The sequence below is a fragment of the Phoca vitulina genome, unplaced genomic scaffold, assembly GCF_004348235.1.
Source record: "Phoca vitulina isolate PV1807 unplaced genomic scaffold, GSC_HSeal_1.0 scaffold2, whole genome shotgun sequence".
NCBI lineage: Eukaryota > Metazoa > Chordata > Mammalia > Carnivora > Phocidae > Phoca > Phoca vitulina.
In genome coordinates this window covers 71,093,629-71,117,101 of record NW_022589705.1, presented here as the reverse complement: position 1 = coordinate 71,117,101, position 23,473 = coordinate 71,093,629, and the positions used below count along the sequence as shown (strand labels likewise).

The 23,473-nt window shown below is 41.3% G+C and overlaps 1 protein-coding gene across 37 annotated transcripts in view; it reads left to right on the top strand.

Annotated features, from left to right (window-relative positions):
* Positions 1 to 23,473, top strand: part of MACF1 (microtubule actin crosslinking factor 1) — a 335,178-nt gene that overhangs the window by 179,993 nt on the left and 131,712 nt on the right. For 26 of the 37 annotated variants that reach the window (XM_032432513.1, XM_032432494.1, XM_032432505.1 and 23 more), the window contains 16 exons: positions 129 to 206; positions 820 to 981; positions 2,770 to 2,874; positions 3,778 to 3,873; positions 4,926 to 5,051; positions 6,573 to 6,578; positions 7,580 to 7,732; positions 9,230 to 9,384; positions 10,514 to 10,640; positions 11,415 to 11,598; positions 12,019 to 12,188; positions 15,804 to 15,982; positions 17,704 to 17,842; positions 18,478 to 18,671; positions 19,636 to 19,798; positions 20,712 to 20,795. In XM_032432513.1, coding sequence (XP_032288404.1) covers positions 129 to 206; positions 820 to 981; positions 2,770 to 2,874; positions 3,778 to 3,873; positions 4,926 to 5,051; positions 6,573 to 6,578; positions 7,580 to 7,732; positions 9,230 to 9,384; positions 10,514 to 10,640; positions 11,415 to 11,598; positions 12,019 to 12,188; positions 15,804 to 15,982; positions 17,704 to 17,842; positions 18,478 to 18,671; positions 19,636 to 19,798; positions 20,712 to 20,795 — 2,121 coding nt within the window. The remainder of the gene's footprint in view (positions 1 to 128; positions 207 to 819; positions 982 to 2,769; positions 2,875 to 3,777; positions 3,874 to 4,925; positions 5,052 to 6,572; positions 6,579 to 7,579; positions 7,733 to 9,229; positions 9,385 to 10,513; positions 10,641 to 11,414; positions 11,599 to 12,018; positions 12,189 to 15,803; positions 15,983 to 17,703; positions 17,843 to 18,477; positions 18,672 to 19,635; positions 19,799 to 20,711; positions 20,796 to 23,473) is intronic. The other 11 variants (XM_032432605.1, XM_032432614.1, XM_032432597.1 and 8 more) reach the window with 1 other exon arrangement.

Below are 23,473 nucleotides of genomic sequence, written 5' to 3'. Positions count from 1 at the left end.
GCCCAGAGATTTGTTATCTCAACTAGCCAGTCCCTATCTGTGTGCAGACATAGTTGAAACCATACTGGACATAGAGTTTTTACCTACTTTTTCTCTAATATATCTTTATTTCATGCCTTTCTTATCAGGGAAAAATGTCCCAAAATTTCCATACCAGTTATGTTGAAACTCTTGGAAAGCTGGAGACACAGTATTGTAAACTGAAGGTAAGTTTTGGCTCTTTTGTTCTCTTCGGGGACAGTCCAGTTCCTTCCAAACAACTGTCTTCGCTAATTCAGAAAGTTTATGGTTCAGCCCTGTTTTGGTTTTCTGTTTATTAGGTTATATCACTTACTTTGCAATTGTTCATATGTATTATAACATTTTCTCAATTTTCTTAGTGGATCAAAAACCATTGCCCCAGAAAGTTTTAATTAAGTAGAACCTGTCCTAGTTTCCGTGTTTCACCCAAGCAGTGACTATATGTGCTTTGAGACACCAAAACTAAAAGTTTGAGATTAGTAGGAAGGAGACTCCTCTTCTGTCTCTTCTTTGTTCCTGTCTTTCGAGATTGTCCAGATTAGGACAGGCCTTGGATCATTCTTCATTCAGGGAGCCCCACAAAAGCCTGGTGAGTTCTGAGTTCTTGCTAGGATTGACCAGGGCTCTGGGAGTCCTGTACCAAACTTGTACTAAATTTGAGTTCATGGAGAGGCACCCAGAGATGAAAAATCAAGGCTAAATTTGTTTCCTGGGTTATTCTTTGCTTTGATGTCACATGTGCTATCTTCAACAGAGGAAAGCTTGGCAATCTAACCTTGTAATCCTTGCTTTGTCTAGGAAACTTCTAGCTTCCGGATGAGGCACCTTCAGAGCCTGCATAAGTTTGTTTCCAGAGCCACTGCTGAGTTGATCTGGTTGAATGAGAAGGAAGAGGAGGAACTAGCATATGATTGGAGTGACAACAATCCCAACATCTCAGCCAAGAGAAATTACTTCTCTGTGAGTTTTGCACAACAGACCTGTCATATTTATGTATTCGTAGAAGGAGACAGAGAGGCTAGTCTGTTGAAAGCTTGGATTTCTGGATTTGCATTCTGCGAGGTAGAAATAGGGACCTCCCTGCTTAAAGGCATCTGTGGGTGTGAGAAGTCTACATGGAGAGAGGGGAACCTGAGCCCTAGAATGTATTTACTTAGAATGCATTTAGAAAGGCAGTGTCTTGGGGCGCCTGGGTGACTCAGTCAGTTAAGTACCTGCTTTTGGCTCAGGTCATGATCCTGGGATTGAGCTCTGCATCGGGCTCCCTGTTCAGTGGGGTGTCTGCTTCTCCCTCTCCCTATGCCCCTTCTCTCTCTCTCTCTCTCTCTCTCTCACTCTCTCTCTCAAATAAATTTAAAAAAAAGAAAGAAAGAAAGGCAATGTCTTGGACAAAGAGAGTTATCAGTCTGCAAGTTGAGTCATTTCAGAATAGCTTTGTGTTTAAGATGATAGGCTTTGGAGTGAAAGAGACCTGGGTTCAAATTCTTAATCCTCTACGTACTGACTCTGTGACCCTGGGGAAGTTATTTAATCTCTCTGGACCTCTATATAATGGGAAGATAGTACCACTTCAAAGGGTTGTGTAAAAGATTGACTAGCTAATATAGGCAAAGCACTTAGTGTAGGGTTTAGATATTGTTTAATTGAGGTATACTCTTGGCTTCTCACAAATTCTGAATTCTCTTAAATTCATTTAATAATTTTTTGGTCAAAAATCTTCATTTGTAAAATGGGAAGGGAAATTCAGCATTGAACAATGGTACAATACTTTTTATTCTTTTTCAGTGAATACAGGTAGGGTCATTTTTTGCTAAGTGTATTTCCACATCTCAGAGGTTTTTAAGGATTTTGTAAACTCTGTGCAAATAGGAAACTTTTTTACTAACACTTACTTTAGATACTTTTTAATTCCATTAGAGTTTAAAAAATATAAACATCTCCTGATTGGAGAATGGTATATGATTCTTCTGTAGTAAAGGATAAAGAATAGATGTTATAACACAGAAAACAGTCTGTCCGAGAATGGGAATTAGGCTGTGGTAAAGATAAAAAGAAAGTGCTTAGGGCGCCTGGGTGGCTCAGTCGTTAAGCATCTGCCTTCGGCTCAGGTCATGACCCCGGGGTCCTGGGATCGAGTCCCACATCGGGCTCCCTGCTCTGCGGGAAGCCTGCTTCTCCCTCTCCCACTCCCCCTGCTTGTGTTCCCTCTCTCGCTGTGTCTCTCTCTGTTGAAAAAATAAATAAAATCTTTAAAAAAAAAAAAAAAAGAAAGTGCTTAGAAAGAAGGGATCAGATCTGACGGCAGGAATCAGTACCCAGCTTCATAGAAGAGCTAGCATCTAAGTTGGGTCCTGTAATATTAACAGAATTTAAAGCCAGAGGGCACTGCAGGCTGATAGGACAGTCTGAGCAAAGCCCGCCAGTCAGTGATGGGGGTCTAAGGGTGTGTCAGGTACCGTGTTAGGCCAGTGGGGCTGAGAACCAGCCCCGCCTGCCAAGTTATCTCCTTCCTCTGCCTCCTGTGCTCGTCCCGTGTTCCCTGCTTCCTCAGGTCTGGCCCAGGTCCCATATCTTTGTGAATCATTCTCCAATAATTCTAGCATTTTTGCTCTTCTCTGAAACCCTCTGGCATGTGCTGTTTACTCCTCTCATTTTGGCGCTAACCCTATGTTGGAGGCTCCTTTAAAGTCAGGCAGGGAACACAGCCTTCAATAGCACTTACTGCATACAATTGAATTCAATTTTCAGGAGTTGACAATGCAGCTGGAGGAGAAACAGGATGTGTTTCGGTCTCTACAAGATACAGCAGAGTTGCTGTCACTTGAGAACCACCCAGCCAAGCAGACTGTGGAGGTATGTGACTTGAGAATGTGTAGGGGTCAGGTGCTCAGAGGTTGTCATCAGAGAAGCATTCAAACCCGAAACTTTGTTCTCCTGCAACACCTGGAGGAAGTGTCCGTGATCATTTGTCTTGGATCCTCTCTTTTGTCATCCCAGTCCCCAAAAGACTACAAACAAAGGAGAGAATGCGATGAGAAACCAAAAGAGCTGTAGACTCCTACTGAACCATATTTCTTCAAATAAGCATCCAGGCAGATCCTGTCTCCTGTTGGTGTGGTGCCTTTGCCCAGAAAAGAGATAAAGTGGAGGAATCCGGGAGGGATTTATTTTATGTCCGGGTTTTGCTGATCATTTACAGCTGACCCTTGAACAACATGGGTTTGAACTGTCCGGGCCCAATTATATGTGGATTTTTTTTTTTTTATAAATACCATATAGTACTGTAAATGTATTTTCTCTTCCTTATGATATTTTTTAGTAATATTTTCTTTGCTGTAGCTTACTTTATTGCAAGTATACAGTATATATATAGTATATGATATGTGTAATGCACAAAACAGGTGTTTATTGACTGTGTTATCAGTAAAGCTTCCAGTCAAAAGCAGGCTGTTAGTTACGTTTTTGGGGAGTCAGAAGTCGCATATGGATTTCTGACTGCACGGGGTTCGGTGCCCCTAGCCCCTCCATTGTTCAAGGGTCAGCTGGGTTGCAGTTGAGCACGAGAGAGGCCTTTTCTATGTAACCCGTGTTGGACGAAGGGCAAGCCTGTTTCTGATGGCAAGCGCTCAGCCGATGCCCATCAGGTATCTCCGTGTATCTTTGGCTGGCCTGTCACTGGCGGAGCTGTGCCTGGAAGAGAGCATTGCGCACAGATGTTGTTAAGCCCGCCCTTCTGTGTGTGTGCCGTTGCTGTAGGCTTACAGCGCCGCCGCCCAGTCCCAGTTGCAGTGGATGAAGCAGCTGTGCTTGTGTGTCGAGCAGCATGTAAAAGAGAATACTGCTTACTTTCAGGTATGTGGACTTTGTGTCTGTGTGCACGTTGTGTGTCTGTGTGAATGTGTGTGTGTGCGCACAACCCTGCACGTGGAAGAGGTGGGGTGAAACAAATCTCCATCAGTTAACCTGTGCTGTGTAAACCACCACCCCAAAGCACAGCTGCTTAGAACAACAATCCTTTAGCCAGCTCTTGGTTCTGTGGGTTGGTAATTTGGGCTGGGCTCCGCTGAGATGAGAAAAGATGGTTTTTCTTATCTTGCCTAGCGTATGGATGGCTGCAGGCAGCTGGCGGGCAGGCGAGGGGCTGGTGCGTCCCAAACGGCATCACTTCCTTGTCAGACGGTTGGTTGGGGTGGTGGGGGACAAGTCCATATACAAGTCTGTAGCAGCTAATAGGTTTTCCTAGGCTTCACGGAGTAGTTACGTTCCACAAACAGCCAGAGAGAGCAAGCCCCAGGGCACAAGCCCTTTCTTCTGCTGTCACATTTATTAATGTGTCATTGGCCAAAGCAAGTCACATGCCTATATGCCCAGCTTCAAGGGGAAAAGTAGACCCTCCCTCTTGATGGGACAAGCTGTAAAACATCAGGACCATTTTTCTTTCTTCAGTCAATCACAACATCGAGAATATACTCCTTGTTTTCAGGTGAGGGTGGCAGGAGGAAATAAGGTGTTACCTCTATTTGGGTTTGCCCTAAATGAAATAATCTTCCTGATCATTTTGTTACCTTATCAATGGAATGGAACGTTTGATCACTCAACCTCTAGGCTTTTCTTGATGTCTGCCTCACAGCCAAGTGTTGTCACTAGCAGCGTTTCCGAGGAGAGGAAGCCGACTGACTTTCCCATAGGGTGCCATAGGCTTTGTGGTTGTCATCACTAATATTTCCCGGACATGGCATTTTAAGCCCTTGGTTTCACTACTTCTGTGGACTATGTAATGCAGCATCGGTAATCCAGGAGAGTCATCAGTTCTGCTCAGCTCTGCACGGGGAGATTGCTCTTTCTCGGTTAACATCCTTGTGTTATGATGAGTTGCACATGAGGTACCCCTCCACTCCCCACAGTTCTTCAGTGATGCACGAGACCTGGAGTCATTTTTGAAGAACCTCCAAGACTCCATCAAACGAAAATACTCCTGTGACCACAACACCAGCTTATCTCGCCTCGAGGACCTGCTCCAGGACTCCATGGTGGGTGTTGCATCAGGGGATGATTTCTTCTGAGAAACAGAGTAAACCATCCCAGCTGCTGCTGTTTATATCCTTGAACGCTCCAGGGCAGTGGGTCATTACTATACAGTCTGGCTCATGTTCAAATAGAGTTTAACCCCAATTTTGGTTTTTTTCTTTTTTTTTTCTTTTCTTTCTGTAAAAAAAAGTTGCTAATAAGATTCCTTTGGGTATGCTGTTGAAGTAACAGCCTAGTCCTCTCCTCTTGAGCCACTTAGTGCTCAGCATACTTTCTTTGCATTGTTCCTATTTTAATTCAGTAGTTGGGACCAACTATGAGGTGTAGAGCATGAAAAATAGACTTGAAGGGGATTAGGTGACATCAAATTCTTTTTTATTCCCTCATGCAAAGAGAATTAAAACCAAATCAATGAACTAGACCTGAGCCAAATTTTTCCTTGTCGGTAATTTTGTTTTGGTAAAATGAGATATTAGAATATTGATTTTAACTAAGGATGACATTAAAATCTTATTTAGATATCATGCAATATTTATATGTAGCAATATTAACTTAAAAAAATTTTGTATCTAGTATTTAATCCAAATCAATTTTATATTCATTTTCTCCAATGAATTATTCTTTCAGGAATGCTGGTAATAAAATCAGAGCAGGACTGTTTACATGTATTGAATGTATATTACACAGAGTTGGCAAGACAAGGCTCCAACTACATCCCAAATTAAGATAGAAGAGTATGTAATAGGGAAATTATTTTTTCTATATGAGAAGCAGGGGACTCTCATTTCAGTAGAAAATTATAGGTAAGAGAACCAGAATAACCCAAAACCGTCATTTTTTTCTTGAGTGAGACTTGGGTATTTGTGAACATTAGTTGATTATTTATTGATTTATTTTTACACTTTCAGGTGTTATTAACCTGTGAATGGGTTCACATTCAGTGTTTCACCTGGGCAAATAATCTGTTAATTTAATTAACTTGGAATGAAGGATAAAAGCCTGACGTTTTAGATGTTGTCTCTAGAATGTCTCTCTTGGAGGTCCTTCAAGTATGAAGGAGGAATATAATAATCCTTGGCTATTATCTCCTCCCTTCCACAGAGTACCTTCCTGTCTTAGGGTAACTCCTCTGCAATTGTTGTCCTATCTTCTCTTCTCGAGGGTCGCTGCTCTGTTCCCTCCTCTCCAGGTCAGGGGCCTCGGGTTGGCGGCGTCATCTGGGCATGAAGTCACCTGGGTCTGCTCCTCAGCTTTTCCTCAGCTTGTCCGTCAGGTTCGGGAGCATCTGTCATGGCTTCTGGTTCTTTTCAGAACTTTTACCACGCTGAGCACTTGGTCTCTGGAACTTGAGATGTTTGGCTGTGGGTTAGACAGAAATTGACATCTTTATTGCAAGGACACGGAAATGGGTAGACCAGCTCTCAAGTATGGAACAGTGTGGCTGTCTCCCTGATATATTCCATTCCTCTTTCTTAACTAATAAGTTAAAGTTGTATTTCTTCCAATCATGCTCCCGGGGACAGGCACAGGTAGTTTATTTAAGCATTTCTTTTTCTTTACTTGCATATTCTTAATTCTTTAATGGCATTTCTTAACATTATTAACTCTTTACTCTCATCACATCTACTTCCATCCTAAGAAAGCCCTCTTCTAAGGACTTTTTATACCTCAAAATGGGCTTGACACATCCTGGTAATACATGAAAGTTATCTTTTACTCTCTAACACAATTGGTAGTAGATTGCTACCAATTTTGTGGGCAAGAAGTTCATTAGTTTTTAAGATAATGGGGTTTGCAGAGACTTGAGAGCTTCAATTTTGCATGATACTTCTTTCAAATTAGTCAAATTTACGTGACTGTGGCACAGCAAGACACAAAAAGGTAAATCCTAAATCATTTGTAAGGATGTCTTCACCAACAGCATCAGTTTATAAATTGTTGGTGGAAGAGCTAAGATCTTTCTCTACAAAGTTTGACTCAATTTAAGAAAGGAAAATATTAGTAGTATAGCTTGGGAGGTATAATTATTTAAAAATTTCTTAAAGAGCACAATTCTGGCTTCTCCTAAGCAGAAGGCAAGAACTGGCTTCTACCAGTAAGAAAGCGAATAATAATAATAATAATAATAATAATAATAATAGCAACAGCAACGTTGTTATTATTGTTCTTAAACTTCCATGCTTTCTGAACCTTATTTGGGGAAATCCTGTGTTAGCTGTGTTTATCTGTATTTGGCAGCTGGCAATTCTTTTTGTTTTATGTTTTTATTATTTTTGCATGTGGCTTCATGATTCATTGAAAAGGGCACAAGGAGAAAGCTGAACAATTTGAGTACAAAAGCACTTGGTAGAAGACAAATATCCTCTCCTTGTTTCTTTATCTTTGTATTTCTAAGATGGCTCCACCACGGGTCCCTGCTTAACTGAGAAATGACATTCTCTGAGGGAGTGGAGCACTCAGTTTTCTTTGTTGACTCAGTCACCCTGAGTAGCAACATTAATGTCTTCTTGTGTTTCTTCTCACTTTGTAGGATGAAAAGGAGCAGCTTATACAGTCCAAGAGTTCCGTTGCCAGTCTTGTTGGGAGATCAAAAACCATTGTTCAGCTAAAGCCACGAAGTCCCGACCACGTGCTGAAGAGCACCATTTCTGTGAAGGCCGTCTGTGACTACCGGCAGATAGAGGTGAGGAGATGGAAGGGGCGCCTCTGACTCCAGAGGAAAGGAAGGGAGAAGCGAAACCTTCGGTTAGGGTTATGATAGGGAGAGATCCAATGGTAGAGGGGTTTTGTTTTGTTTTGTTTTTAATTAGAACTTAAACATACTTTAAAAAAAAAAAAAAACCCGAACTCTACAGTCTTGACCTGCTTCCTGCCTCGGAGATTGGCATCATCATCTGCCCCATATCCTAAGTGGCGTCAGAAATGGTACTTTATAGCACCTGAGCAATACCTTTGGCTTTTCCCCTCTTATCCCCTACAACTGGTAGGACTACCAAATCAGTATCAACTTGTAGATAAATATCCCTTAGATGTACTTCTTTCTGTCTTTGCAGCTACTACCCTAAGTTAGACCGTCAGTTTCTTTCACTTGGATCATGGCATCGCCTCCCCAATTCAATGCATTCTTTATCTTTCCACCAGCATGATCTTTTTTTTTTTAAGATTCACTCATTTATTTTAGAGAGAGAGAGCACATGAGCGGGGTAGGGGCAGAGGGAGAGCGAGAAAGAGAGAGAGAGAATCCTCAAGCAGACTCCCTGCTGAGAGCAGAGCCCAAAGCAGGGCTCAATCCCAAGACCCCAAGATCATGACCTGAGCTGAAATCAACAGTCGGCCACCCAACCGACTGAGCCACCCAGGTGCCCCCCAGCATGATCTTTTTTTTTAAAGTTATTCCCCTGCTTACATCCTACAATTCCTAAATTCCTTAATATGGCTTCAAGGTCCTGAATAATCTTTCTTTACCTCTCTAGGCAAGACTGGGTCATTGTCCCTTTCATGCATTCCTTGGTAAATTTTATTTTCCACACAGTATTGTAACTCTATACCCCACCAGAATGTGTGGAATATAGACCATGTTTATCAGTTTACCATTTTACCATTCTTATGTCCAGTGGCCCACCGAAATTCCAGGCACACACTAGGCTCAGTAGATATTTGTAATGCAAAGGAATGAACTTGTCTGGCACTTTTCTGCGTCTCAGTATTTCTGTCTATAAAATAGGGATGATGATGTTGGTTACTTATTTCCCAAGGGGAAGAGTTGATGATTCTAAAATGCTTAAACCTTTTCAGGGATTTGAGTGGGACGACAAGAAGGGAGGAAGAGGGAGTATCACAAGAGCAAAGTTACGATTATTCGTGTCCCTTTAACTTTTTTTTTATTATGTTAATCACCATACATTACATCATTAGTTTTTGATGTAGTGTTCCATGATTCATTGTGTATAACACCTAGTGCTCCATGCAGTACGTGCCCTCTTTAATACCCATCACCAGGCTAACCCATCCCCCCAACCCCCCTCCCCTCTATCGTGTCACTTTAACTTTTACCCCGATGGTTGTAGATGCAGAGAGATAGCTCTTGGAGGTCTTAAGACAGTCTCCTTATAACTTTCATAATATCATAATGGGTTGTTGGTTTATCCGTTAGCAATAACTTGTGAGTTTGTCTCTCTAGATCACCATCTGCAAGAACGATGAGTGTGTATTGGAAGATAATTCGCAGCGGACCAAGTGGAAGGTGATCAGCCCCACAGGGAATGAGGCGATGGTGCCATCGGTCTGTTTCCTCATCCCCTCACCCAATAAGGATGCCATTGAGATGGCTACCAGGTAACTTCGCTCAGCTGCCACCTGGGGTGCTTGGCCTGAGTAAGCTGGTGGAGGGATGAATCTGCATTTGTGATCTTAAACAGAGCAGCAAGGTTTTAAAGTTTCTTCTGGGAAAGGCCTCCAATTAAGATACCAAATCTTTCACTGGCAGCTACATTGTAGCTTTTCAGTAAGTGCTGATGTTCAATTGAGATATATTCAGTGATCATTCTTGAGTTAAACAGTTTACTCTTAGAAGACCGATTTTTATATTGATAGTTAATTTTCTTCTTCATATTTTATTAATGCCATATACATACATATTTTTAAAAGCTGAATTATACCATGAAGCGTATAATAAAACCCACCCACCCTAGAGTCCTACTTTCCCTAGTTTGCTATTTTCAACTATTGATTTTGATACCACTGGAATTTTAGTGGGATTTTTGGAGAGGGAAGATAAACTAATGGGTTTAAGGTCTCTTATTTAAGTTAAGTCCTGGCTTCTGGTTTTGCATCCTGTTCTTTGTATCTCACATTTCTTGACTTGAAGAAATTCAAGGTAATGTGGTATGTGTGTTGAATATATCTGTGTATTTGTGAGTTTGTAAGTCTTCCAGAATTTGAGATTAAATTAGGCATGGGATGCTTTAGAAAAAAAATTTCTCCAGTCCTTCATACTGCAGTTTTATTTTTTTATTTTTAATATGCCAGATGACTTTTTAAGTTACTCTTAACTTTCAAACATCTTAGCAGTTTTGTGAATATATAGACCACAGCAATGTACTTTTTAAGCATTGATATTACCATTTTTCAACAATTCCAGATGGGGTTATTTTATTTCTACTTTTCTCTATTACTTCTCTTCATGGATATATCTTCTCACTTCTCATGATTATATATGGATCACATTTATAAGACTCCTGAACATATGCTGACATCATAGACATAATACTATAGTAAATCCAGATTGTTTGAATATCTCAGTTAATTTTGTTCTGAAGATTGTCTTGTTAGTATTTGATTCCTTGCCTTTTTCTGCTCAGCCTACAAACCCAGTTCTGCTAAGGCAATCACATCTTCCCCCAGAAGTTCTCTAATGTGGAGCTCAAGTTTTAAAAGCTACAGCCAGGTTCTCTGTTGTTTCTAGGGTGGAGCAGTCTTATCAGAAAGTGATGTCCCTTTGGCATCAGCTACATGTTAACACCAAAAGCCTTATCTCCTGGAACTATCTGAGGAAGGACCTTGACGTTATAAAGACCTGGAACCTGGAAAAGGTAAGTGTGAAAGCCTTACCTCAGGCTCACGTCCTATTGGCAAGCTTTTTTCAGAAGGAACTTTTTCTCATTACTGTGAGACTCCTACCCACCCAAAGGGAGTAGAGTGGAGTCGGGGATAGTGTTTCAGGATTAGGGGGTCCTAAGAACTAAAAACAGCAGCCTGAATGGTCAAGGAAATTCCTGATGAAGATAAATGGCATCTTCGGTCTTTTTGGCCAACTGAGGTTGTAGGCTCCTTCTCACTCTGCAGGACAAGTGGCTCTTGTGTAAGTGTGTATGTAGTAGAGGAATACTGGTGAATTAACCATTAGGAAGGGTTGTGTCCAGAGGGCACCGTGGGTGCTTCTGGGGTGCTGGTAAGATTGTTTCTTGATCTGAATGCTGATTACATGGATAAGTTCTGTTTCTGAAAAATCAACATGTTTGCAATTTATGGTGTGTGCACCTGATTTGTATATATGTTAAACATCAATAAAAAGGAGAAATAGAGATGGGTGCCTGGGTGGCTCAGTTGGTTAAGCGACTGCCTTCGGCTCAGGTCATGGTCCTGGAGTCCCGGGATCGAGTCCCGCATCGGGCTCCCTGCTCAGCGGGGAGTCTGCTTCTCCCTCTGACCCTCCTCCCTCTCATGCTCTCTGTCTCTCGTTCTCTCTCTCTCAAATAAATAAATAAAATCTTTAAAAATAAAAAAAAAAAAAAAAAAGGAGAAATAGAGAAAGTATTATGTTCCCATTCTACTGAAATTTCTTCTTCTTCTTTTTTTCTCTTTAGCTTCGATCCTCAGCACCAGGGGAGTGCCACCAGGTTATGAAGAACCTCCAGGCCCACTATGAAGACTTCCTGCAGGATAGCCGTGACTCTCTGCTCTTCTCAGTGGCTGATCGTTTGCGCTTGGAAGAGGAGGTGGAGGCTTGTAAAACCCACTTCCAGCACCTGATGAAGTCCATAGAGAATGGTGTGTGCCTTGGGAAAAGGGAGAGGAGTGGTGGATTGAGAGCCCTGAAGGGTGCTACTAGACCTTCATGGAGACTAGAAAGTACCACCTTTTTACCATTTGAGTGGGTCAAAACTTGAGATAGGGAAAAACTTTTATAGAGATGAATTCTCAAAATCAGATCATGGATGAAGAGGCCCTATTTCACTCATTATTGCTAGTCAACATGTCACGTTTTCTTGTGGACATGTTTAGATCCTTAAAGATGAGTATATAATGCAGGGAATTTAGGATCAGGCGAAAGGTTCCCCCCATATAAGGCCTTGCTTTCATTTGTGGAATATCAGGTCTGCTGCCCTCTATCTAAGGGTGAATCTGTTCTCAGGTTTGTTGATCTCTGTTGTGGTGCTTAATGGTATCCTGTGCTTGTGCATTTTACAGAGGACAAAGAGGAAACTGTGGCCAAGATGTACATTTCAGAGCTGAAGAATATCCGACTACACCTGGAGGAGTGTGAACAGCGGCTGGTCAAACGAATTCAGTCTCCAGCCAGTTCCAGGACTGACAAAGATGCCCGGCAGGACAATGCATTAAGGATCGCAGAGCAAGAGGTAAGCCTGAAGAGCAGGGTGGGTGCTGGCTGCAGTGTAAATGCTTTCAAAGTGAATTGGATGGCAAGATAATATGGAGCTTAAGAAATAAGGCAGTAGACTCATGGCATTCCTACTTGAGAATTCTTCCTTGCAGGCTGCAAATGCCTTTTATCTATGGCAAAGCATGATTTCAGCTCCCAGTGTGTTGCTGACTGTTGATTAGTTTTCTGCACAGCTGGGAAGGCAAACAGACTGGCACATTGCTCTAAGCACTGCATTTGGGCTACATGTTTTAAGACTACTTATCAGAGATGCTGCTTTCTGCTCTATCCCTGATGTGCATGTGTTACTTTCTGTGACATGGTTGCTATCAGCAATAGGATACAAAAAAATATTAAGGAAAGACTCAGATTCTACTCTAGGCTCTTATGCACACTTGACTTTTAGCAAGTTAACTCTCATCCTAGTTTCCTTTCTTAAAAAATGGAGATTATGCATGAGTCCAAACTCTATCACTTCCTAAATTTTGGAAAACTTCTGGAAGTTAAGTGATATAGTATATATAATGAGTTTCCTGGAAAAGTGAAATGCCATCAAAATGTAGAGTAGTATTTTTGAAGTAAAAGCAAATATTAATGGCTTTGTTACGTGCTCATAGGCATGTAAAGAGAGTAAGCCAAAGTCCTCACTTTTGGCTTTTGCTGTACTTCAGGATAAAACGTTGAAGTCACAATTAGGACCTTTAGTATAAGAGATATCATAAGATAGTACCATTGGTATTTGCAGGTTTAGAAGCAAACATTGCTATAGAAATTTAGAGTATTGCTAAACCGTTTCTACTTGGGACCATAGGAGAGAGCTCTATGAAGAATAGTAGATTTGATCTGGGAGCTTAAAGGAATGGAACGGACTGGCTAAATTAGGAGGAGTAATTTTTCTTACCTTCCTCAATTATTCCTAAGCTCGAAGAAGAAGATGAGAGGGCAGCATAATTTTCTTTGATCATATAAACCTATAATTTTCATATTGAAACTTTAGTTTTCTGTAGTCATCTGAAATCTGTTTGTCCCAGCAAAATAGAACATTCAAGAAATGTTCATATTCAGCTCTTCTGAAGGACTTTCTTTTTTTGGATTAACTTTTTATTTTGAAGTAGTTTCAGTATACAGAAAATTTTTTATTGTCATATAGCCTTCACCTAGATCCCACAAATGTTGACATTTTTCTCTATTTGCTCTATCATTTTTTCTATAAATGTACATTATAATCTTTTTCTTTTCTTGAGAGTGAGTTCTGTACATGATGCTCTTTTATCCCTAAATACTTTAGTGTGCATTTCCAAAAATGAAGGGTAGTCTCTCTCTTTTTTTTAAGGGTTTATTAATTTATTTGAGAGAGAGAGAGAGAGAGATAACATGCATGTGCAAATTGGGGGGAGGGGCAGAGGGAGAGGGAGAGAGAGAATCTCAAACAGATTCCCCCTGCTGAGTGCAGAGCCCAACATGGGGCTTGATCTCAGGACCCTGAGATCATGACCTGAGCTGAAATTGAGAGTTGGATGCTTAAAGGACTGAGCCACCCAGGCGCCCCAAGGGTAGTCTCTTATGTAACCAGAGGACAATGATTAAAATCAGGAAATGAACATTGATATAATGCTGTTATCTAAAACTTCATTAAAATTTCATCAGTTGACCAAATAATGCCTTTTTTGGGTATGCCCCCGCCCCCCCCCCCCCCCCCACACCCCAAAAAACTGGGGGTTTTTTTTTTAAAGATTTTATTTGAGAGAGAATGAGAGAAAGAGCATGAGAGGGGGGAGGGTCAGAGGGAGAAGAGACTCTCCACTGAGCAGGGAGCCTGAGGTGGGACTTTCCTGCACACATCCCTGGAGTCCCAGGATCATGACCTGAACCGAAGGCAAGTCGCTTAACCAACTGAGCCACCCAGTCGCCCCACACCAAAGAATATTTTTAGGACAGGACTCAGTCCAGTACTTAATCACACATTGTGTTTAGTTGCTACGTCTCTTTAAATTTCCTTAACCTGAAACAATTTCTCGATTTTTCATCATCTTTCATGCCCCTAATATTTGTGAAGAGTGCAGGTTATTTATTTTGTAGAATGTTCCTTTATTTGTGTTTATTTGGGGGTTCTCCATGATTAGATATAGGTTACATGTTTTTGGCAGGAATACTACAGAAATGATTTTGTGTCCTCAATGCATGATATCAGGAGGCATGTGATGTTGATTTGTCCCATTACTGGTGATAACTTGTATCACTTGTTGCTCTTTTCCCCTTTGTAATTACTAAGCATATTGTGGGGAGATACTTTGAGACTATGTAAATATCCTGTTTTATATCACACTTTCACCAACTATTTTAGCATTTCGTGTTGATTCTTGACTGAATTAATTGGTATGACTGTTGCCAAAAGGTGATTTTCTAATTCTGTTATTCCTTTTACATTACATTAGTCCTATTTAATATTTACATTATTCCTATTACATTATAATAGAATAAATTTCTATTCTATCTAAAGGGAAGAGCTTGCCTCCCTTCCTCCTTTCTTCCTTCTTTAGGTCAGTATGGACTTATGGATTCTTATGTTATTTAAGGTTTATACATTGTTATTGTCTTTATTTTGATATTCAGAATTTCCCAAATTTAGCCATTGGGAGTCCCTTCAAGTTGGCATCTATGTCATTTTAACCTGTCCCCACCATTCTTTGAGTGCTTTCTTATTTCTCAACAAAACAAAGTATTCCAAGTTCATCTTGCCTTTGCCAGCCCAACCTCTGTAATCAGCCATTTCTCCAAGGAGTCCCACTTCCTTTAGATGGAGAATACTATTTAGTAACCAAGATCTGGGTGCTGAGTGTGCTCATTATTATTGGGGTGTCATTGTTACTAGGCCTGCTCAGCCGATAGAACTAGAAAAATATATACTTACAAACATGGATATGCATACACACATACAAAAACACCCCTATGTCACATACACACATATTTATATACATACATATATGTGTATATATGTATAATTATATTCATATGAATGTATCACAAAGGTGATATATTGATATCAATATATTTATCAATCAATCTCTCTCTCTCTCCCACACACACACACACACACGCACACACACAGAGACATAACTATGAATTCATATGCATCTATCTTCATCTGGTTCCAAACTAGTACCACAGGGTTCATTCTAACCTCTCTTCTTTTCGTATTTGTAACTCCCTTCCCCAAGACTGAAAAACCGACTTTACATTATCCACAGTAAATTTACTTACTGCTCAGTTCTAGCATGAAGAGATAAGTAGTTTTAGAATGGCTGACTCGTGTTACTACAAAAAAAACAGACCTACTAACTGGAGTTCAACATTTATTTCTGGTTCCTTTTGTCTTTAACCTATAGTCCAAATACTGTGTTCAGGAAATACTTGTGTGTGTGTGTTCTTCCCATCCTCCCCCTTCAGTGCTGTTTCATAGTTTATTCAACTAGTCTTTTATATGTGGGCATTTAGGTTGTTTGCAGTATTTGCTTATTACAAACAAGAACGTCTTTCTAATTTCTTTGTTAAATTCTGTCTCCATCTTTGTCGTGTATCTTGTTCCTGACAGCGCACCCAAGAGGATTTGCAGCAACTGAGGTCAGAGTTTGATGCTGTTTCCACGAAATGCAACAGCTTTCTGCATCAGTCTCCATCTGGTTCAAGTGTCCCAACTCTGCGCTCAGAACTCAATCTGCTGGTGGAGAAAATGGACCATGTGTATGGTCTGTCCACTGTCTATCTGAATAAGTGAGTAAGCTGAGGATTTGGATCCAAAGGACAATGTTTTCACTGGGGTGAGAAGGGGAAATGCCTGGAGTGTTTCATGAACAATCCAGAGAGGTTGTAGATCTTGAAGAGCATGTACTCATGGCTTTAGTTCCAGGCAACATCGAGTGGGTTCATTGGGGTGCAGCGAAGAAATGCCAGTGATACAGAAAGGGAGATGGATTTGCAGTGTTAGGACTATTTCGTACCTCATTTCTGTTTGTTTAGATACCTCTGAAAAAAGAAAAAGGGATGCTAAAGAATAAAAATAAAAATTTTCAGTTGGACTAAATATAGTCTTTGAAGGTTTTCCCTCTACCCACCATGACCATGAATGAGGGGTCACCGATCTTAGACTTTTCGTAGTGTTGAGTGGGTTTCTGGCCTCATGTTGTTTCTCCTATGAGTCCACCACATGTGTGTGTGTGTCCCAGTATCACTAAGAACTTTATTTTGAATTGGCTTAAATTGGCAACACGTATACCATGCTTTCTTGTTTTTAATGAAACCCTGTCATCATCTAGTAATGGTAAAACTGATTTTAGCAGTTACGTTTGGGAACCTCTCTGTAGCACTCCAATTCTGTGGCTCAGCTCTTAAAATGTGTGTGTTACTGGGGAGGGTATGTGTTCTGGTAAGCGCTGTGAATTGTGCAAGACTGTTGAATCTCAGATCTGTACCTCTGAAACAAATAATGCAATATATGTTAAGAAAGAAAAAAAGAAGAAGAAGAATGTAACAGGAGGGGAAGAATGAAGGGGGGGAAATTGGAGGGGGAGAAGAACCATGAGAGACGATGGACTCTGAAAAACAAACTGAGGGTTCTAGAGGGGAGGGGGGTGGGAGGATGGGTTAGCCTGGTGATGGGTATTGAGGAGGGCACGTTCTGCATGGAGCACTGGGTGTTATGCACAAACAATGAATCATGGAACACTATATCTAAAACTAATGATGTAATGTATGGGGATTAACATAACAATAAAAAAATTAAAAAAAAAAAAGTTATGTAGTATCCAAATGAGCAATGGTGATGGCTCAGATCAGGAAGGAAGCATGGAGATGGTCAGATTCTGGATATATTGTGAAGATAAAGTATTTAGTTTTGAAGATAAAGTCATCAGGATTTGAGGATAATTTAGATATGTGGTGTGAGGAAAAAAGGTCTTACACTCCCAGGAGAAGAGCCCTGCAGTCCACTGAGGGGAGATGAACCTTTATCATTAAAACTTTTCTGAGATGGTTTCAGAAGGGCTCTAGAGAGTATTAGTTTCCCAAATTATTCAGATCCAATAGGTGCTTCCTTTAGAATTTCAAATGATAACAATGTTTATGGAGAAGTCTTTTTCTTAGATGGAAAGTTTAGCTCCAAATACTTCATTTTCCCACACTCACAAGATTTCTTATAAAATCTGTATAGATCTCTCTACCTAAAAAGAAAACTGGTTGGCAAACTATAAAAATGTCTTTGTTTTTGGGCGCCTGCGTGGTTCAGTCGTTAAGCGACTGCCTTCGGCTCAGGTCATGATCCCAGGGTCCTGGGATCGAGCCCCGCATCAGGCTCTCTGCTCAGCGGGGAGCCTGCTTCTCCCTCTCCCACTCCCTCTGCTTGTGTTCCCTGTTTTGCTGTCTCTCTGTCAAATAAGCAAATAAAATCTTTAAAAAAAAAAATGTGTGTGTTAACGTAGGTGATTTTACCCTCATAGGCTAAAGACAATCGATGTTATAGTGCGTAGCATCCAGGACGCTGAACTCTTGGTCAAAGGTTATGAAATCAAGCTGAGTCAAGAAGAAGCAGTACCAGCAGATCTCTCAGCTCTGGAGTCCCATCGGTCTACGTTACGGGTTGGTTGCTCTGAGTTTCTGAGTTTCGTAGGAGCTTGATTTAACATATCCATTGCTTTGGGTTAGCAGAGAAATGCAATTTTGGATGGCATGACAGTGTTTTAAGTTTGCATTTGAACTAGGCAGAATATCATATTTAATATATTTTAATGTGGATTCAAAGAAGTTGGGACTGAGAAATATGTCTAGCTGGAAAGGGAAAGTAGAGGACTATGCCTTTCTATTTATTTTCTCCCTTTTCTCCCCAGTAAAATCATAGCTAAATCAGATACAATCATGGTGGTACTGTAAGTTTGTAAATCACTTAGCTATTATCTCATTGATTCTCACAGAACTGTGAGGTAGATAGGGAAGAGATTTTAATCTCCATTCACAGATGAGCACACTGAGATTCAGATTGGCTAAACAATCTATCTTGGTTTCATAGCTGATAAGTGGGAGAGCCAGGTTTCATCTTTGCACATTTCCCTGTACTGTACCGCCTGTCCTTGGCCTCCCAGTGAGCATTGTGGAGGTGTTTCTCGCACAAGCACTAGAAGGTGTAGCTTCTGAATTCCAGATGTAATGTGGAGCCAGCTGTAGACAGTGTCCTTTTTAGCATGGAATATATTTAACCTGTACCTGTGTTTATATAGCACTGGCTCAGTGATGTGAAAGATAAGAGTGCAGTGTTCTCAGTCCTGGATGAGGAAATTGCCAAGGCCAAGCTAGTGGCAGAGCAGCTGAGTCGTCTGACCCCAGAGCGAAACCTGGATTTGGAGCGCTATCAGGACAAAGGCTCCCAGCTGCAGGACCGTTGGCACCGGGTCATTGTCCAGCTGGAGACCCGGTGAGTGGTGGCCTCACCCTTTTTCCGTATTCAGGGACTAGGTTTTAAACAGAAATTGAATTATATCTGTGTATTCTTATTTAAAGGCAGGAAGTGATAGACAAGGGTACAAAGTGAATGACAATATGAATTCTGGATGAGAGAAGGGACAGAAAATTGGGACCACCAACACCAAAGCAGAGCTGAGGCTTGTTTTTGGATCGGCAGTGATGGTCCTGTTAGCTATGCTTCTCCTGTTCTAGTTTTTATCTAGTTAAGCCATGATGCCAAGGAATCCAACTGTGAGCCATTTTTCATAGCGTAGCTTTGCAGAATTTCTTCCACTTTCATTTGCTAATTCAGCGGTTTTTATTTCTGTTACTTGAACTCCCTCTTCTGATGTCTGATTTGAATAGGAAAGATAGAAAATGACCTTTCTGAGGCTAGGCTGGGTAGGCAAATATATAGAGAGAGGAGTTCTAGCAACTCCTAAGTTTGGATTGATTCTCTATAATTGAATTACTATCCCAAGTCTAGCTAGACTAATGAAAGTGATATAAGAAACTATTACCAAAGTCAACAGAAAATAACTACTACTTTCACCCAAAAAATTACAGCGCTCCCTAAATCATAACTGGGGTACTCTGTCATCAGGAAACCGAAGTATACAGCCAGTACTACCTTATTGACAACCGGGTGATCCTTGGCAACCTAGGTAAAAATTTGACAAGGATCATCATGGGATGCTGGGCTCCCAGGCAGTGTCCAAGGCTAGCTTGCACAACTGGTTTCTACTCACCTTCACCCCACAGGGCACTGGGTACAAGCATAGGTCTTGGCATTGCATTGCCCTTCCACAGAAAAAAGATGTATCCTCTGTGATCAAGCCCAGCTAGAGAAAGGGACTAAGGAGGGAATCGTGCCATTTATTTTATTGTTTGTACCAAGGTATCTGATGGCAGTTTCTTTTCCTTTGCTCCTCCAGCCAATCTGAGCTAGAAAGTGTCCAGGAAGTTCTGGGAGATTACAGAGCCTGCCATGGAACTCTCATCAAATGGATTGAGGAAACCACTGCCCAGCAGGAAATGATGAAGCCAGGCCAGGCAGAGGATAGCAGAGTGCTGTCGGAGCAGCTCAGCCAGCAGACGGTCGGTGTGACAGCAGCGTGGTGAAAGTTGGCGGGAGGGCGTGGGGCTTAATTCATCATAAAAGAAGGTGATGGACTAGCTATTAAGCTTCCCCCAAATGGTAAGACATTCTGAGCCTCCTCTTCTGAAGAGAGTTCAAGCAGAATGGTCTCAAGATGATACGGGTTTTGCATTTAGGCCAGACAGACTTGTAAGGTCCCTTCCAATCCCGAGTTGTAGTGACTGTATATTGAAACCATAGGTGGACAGATTAAAATGATCTTGCTTCATTTTGTTTCTTGATACTGCATGTGATCTTACTAGGATTAGAAGCCAGGGCATTAAAAACCAGGAAAGATGTGAATGGACAAAAATTATTTGAAGTGGTTTTTACTTGTTAGCATTTTGGGGATTTTGTGTGTGTGTGTGTGTGTGTGGCTTGTTTTGTGTAGCATTACAGTTTAGAGTATGAAGTCTGGTGTTAGATTGCTTGGATTCCAGTCCTGGCTCACTCACTCACTATGAGACCTTGACCAAATTACTCAACCTCTCCGTATTCTACTTCCTCATCAATAAAATGGGTATATTACATTATTTGTTCAACCTCCCTCACTCATAAGGTTATTATTGTTGAGGTCAAATGAAGTGACACATGTAAAATATGCAGAACAGTGGTTTCTGAAGTGTGGACTCCAGACTAGTAGCATCAGCATCACCTGGGAGTTTGTTCGAAATGCAAGTTCTCAGCCCTACCCAAACCTACCGAATCAGAAACTCCGGAGGTGTGGGGCCCAGCAGTCTGTATTTTATTCAGCCTCACAGGTGATTCTGATGTAGCTAAGATTTGAATACTGCCTTAGAATATAATAAATGCTCAGCGGTTTTGACGACAGTAGGGACAATGATAATGTTGTTGTGATACTTTGGTTTCTAGGATCTGTTTGCAGAAATCGAGAAGAATCAGACAAAGCTGGACCAGTGTCAAAAATTTTCTCAGCAATACTCCACTATTGTAAAGGTAACTCTAGCATATCCCCAAAGGCACATAAAGGATCTCCAGCATGGGAAGATCTTCCTTGTCACTGTAGGTTTTGTTTCTGGACAAATAAGTGCTTCTACTAGAGGCTGGCCCCATATTCTAGTTAATGCAGATGTGTACTCTTCATGGCCCTACATTTGGGAATGCTCAGAGTGGTACCAGACATCAGCTCTGATTCAAGGAGTCACCCTTTGGATGATCCACAGGTTTTAAACTTGCCATATCAGAAACAGAATGTATTGGATTTCCTCTCAAATATACTTCTCATTGTCTTGCCTATTCCAGGAAATAGTGTCCCATTTTCCTACTTGCTGAAGCAAAAAACCCAAGAGTCATCCTTAATTCTTCTCTTTGCCATAAACTTTATGTTCAGTCTGTGAACAACTTGGCTCCATCTTCCAATATGTCCTTGGTCTGTCTTTTGTAAGCCACCCACCTGCCCCCATTTCCCTGTTTTCCACCTAAGTAAGGAATCTTCCATAAACTATTCTAATACCTCTGAGCTGATCTCTTGCTTCTACTCCTGTCCCACAGTCTATTTTCCCACACAGTAGCCAGATTCACCTTTTTAGAATATACTGCGTGTCACTGATTCTCAGACATCATTTTATACCCTACCAAAAAATAGGAAACTGCCAATTATGCAAATACCATTGATTGTAAGACTTATTCTAGTTTTAGAGAGCCTAAAATGTGGAGGAAATATGCATCTCATAATAGCTGAAATACAGTAAATTGAATCATGTCACTCTTCTGCTCAGAACTGTTCAGTGACTTCATATCCTATTCATTTTTTTTTTTTTTAAAGATTTTATTTATTTATATGAGAGAGAGCACATGAGAGGGGGGAGGATCAGAGGGAGAAGCAGACTCCCTGCTCAGCAGGGAGCCTGATGTGGGACTCGATCCCTGGACTCCAGGATCATGACCTGAGCCGAAGGCAGTCGCTTAACCAACTGAGCCACCCAGGCGCCCTTCATATCCTATTCATAATAAAATTCTAAAGCTGTTTATGGCTTATGAGGCCCTGCATGATCTGGTCCCCCCTCCCTGTTTATCTGATAACATCTTTAAATAAAAATGACCTGAGATGATTATTTATTATGTTCCTTCCTGTTAGAATGTAAGTTCCAAGGGAGCAAGGTTTTTTCTAACTTTTTCTCCACTATATGTAGAGCACTCAGAACAATGACAGGTACATAGTAGATGCTCAACATACTTTTTGAATGAATGCATTTCTTTAGTTAATAACAGAAGACTTGGTATCACGAAGAATTGAGTTCAAATCCTAGCTTCACCACTTTCCAGGCTTAGGACTTTGAGCAAGTTTCTTAGCCTCTCAGAGTGTCTGTTGCTATATCTACAAAATGGGAACAGTAACTACCTCACTGAGTGCTTGTCAAGATTACATGAGATAATGTATACATAGGACATTGCCTCAAACAAAATACATTCAGTAAATGGTAGCACCTGCTATTATTATTATTACTTTTTTATTACTACTACTGTTTTTTAATTTTTTTTTTTTAAAGATTCCATTTATTTATTTGAGAGAGAGAGAGGGAGTGAGTGAGTGAGAGAGCACGAGGTGGGGGAGGGACAAAGGGAGAGGGAAAAGCAGACTCCCCTGCTGAATAGGGAGCCCGATGTGGGGCTCAATCCCAGGACCCTGGGATCATGACCTGAGCCAAAGGCAGACACGTACCAACTGAGCCACCCAGGCCTCCCAGGGAGAGGGAGTTTTAAGCAACTCCACACTAAGCACAGAGCCCGATGTAGGGCTCACTCTCACGACCCCGAGATCACTACCTAAGCTGAAACCAAGAGTCGGACACTTAACCGACTGAGCCACCCAGGTGCCCCACTACTACTATTTTTTTTATAGGCTGCTTAAGGAACTCATTGTGTTTTTTTCCTTCTGCCTAGAGTTTTCTAAGTAGACAACAGAAAGCAAGACATTTTAGGCAAAGAGAACTGCATAATCAAAGGCACAGAGGAATGGAAATATAATGATCATATGAGGAAATAGCAGATATGCTGGCGTAGCTAGAAGGTGTATGATACATAAGAAGCAGTGACTGTGGAAAAGGAGAAGGGGAGGTTGAGGCCCACCTATGAAAGGCTATGTCCAGGTCTCTTCACTTTACCTTCTATTCTTGTTCCTCAACATGGGGTGTTAGAACTAGGAGCATCAGGATCATCTGGGAGCTTGTCAGAAATGCAGAATCTTCCACCTGCCAAATCAGAATTTCAATTTCAGTAAGATCCCCAGATGATTTGTGTGCATGTTGGTATTTGAGAAGCTCTGCTCTAGATCTTTGTAAGCTTTCAAACAGAGGAACGAAGTGGTCATCTTTGTGTTTTAGAAAAGTTATTCTCGTGGCAGGATAGAAAATAAATTAGGAAGAGGACAAAGCAGGAGAGTAGTAAGAGGCTCTTGGGCCCGTCCACATGGGCATGAAGAGGGCCTGGCCCAGGGGGGCAGTCTCAGGATTACAGAGGGAGTGTTAGCATAGCACGGGGACATGAGACAAGCACTGGTTTAGGATGACTCTGTTGCTCCCCCACTGACTAATCAGGGAAAATCACTTCCTGTCTCTGGGCTTCAGTTTCCCAATGGATGAGATGAAAAGGATGGTCAGCAAACAGCAAACTGC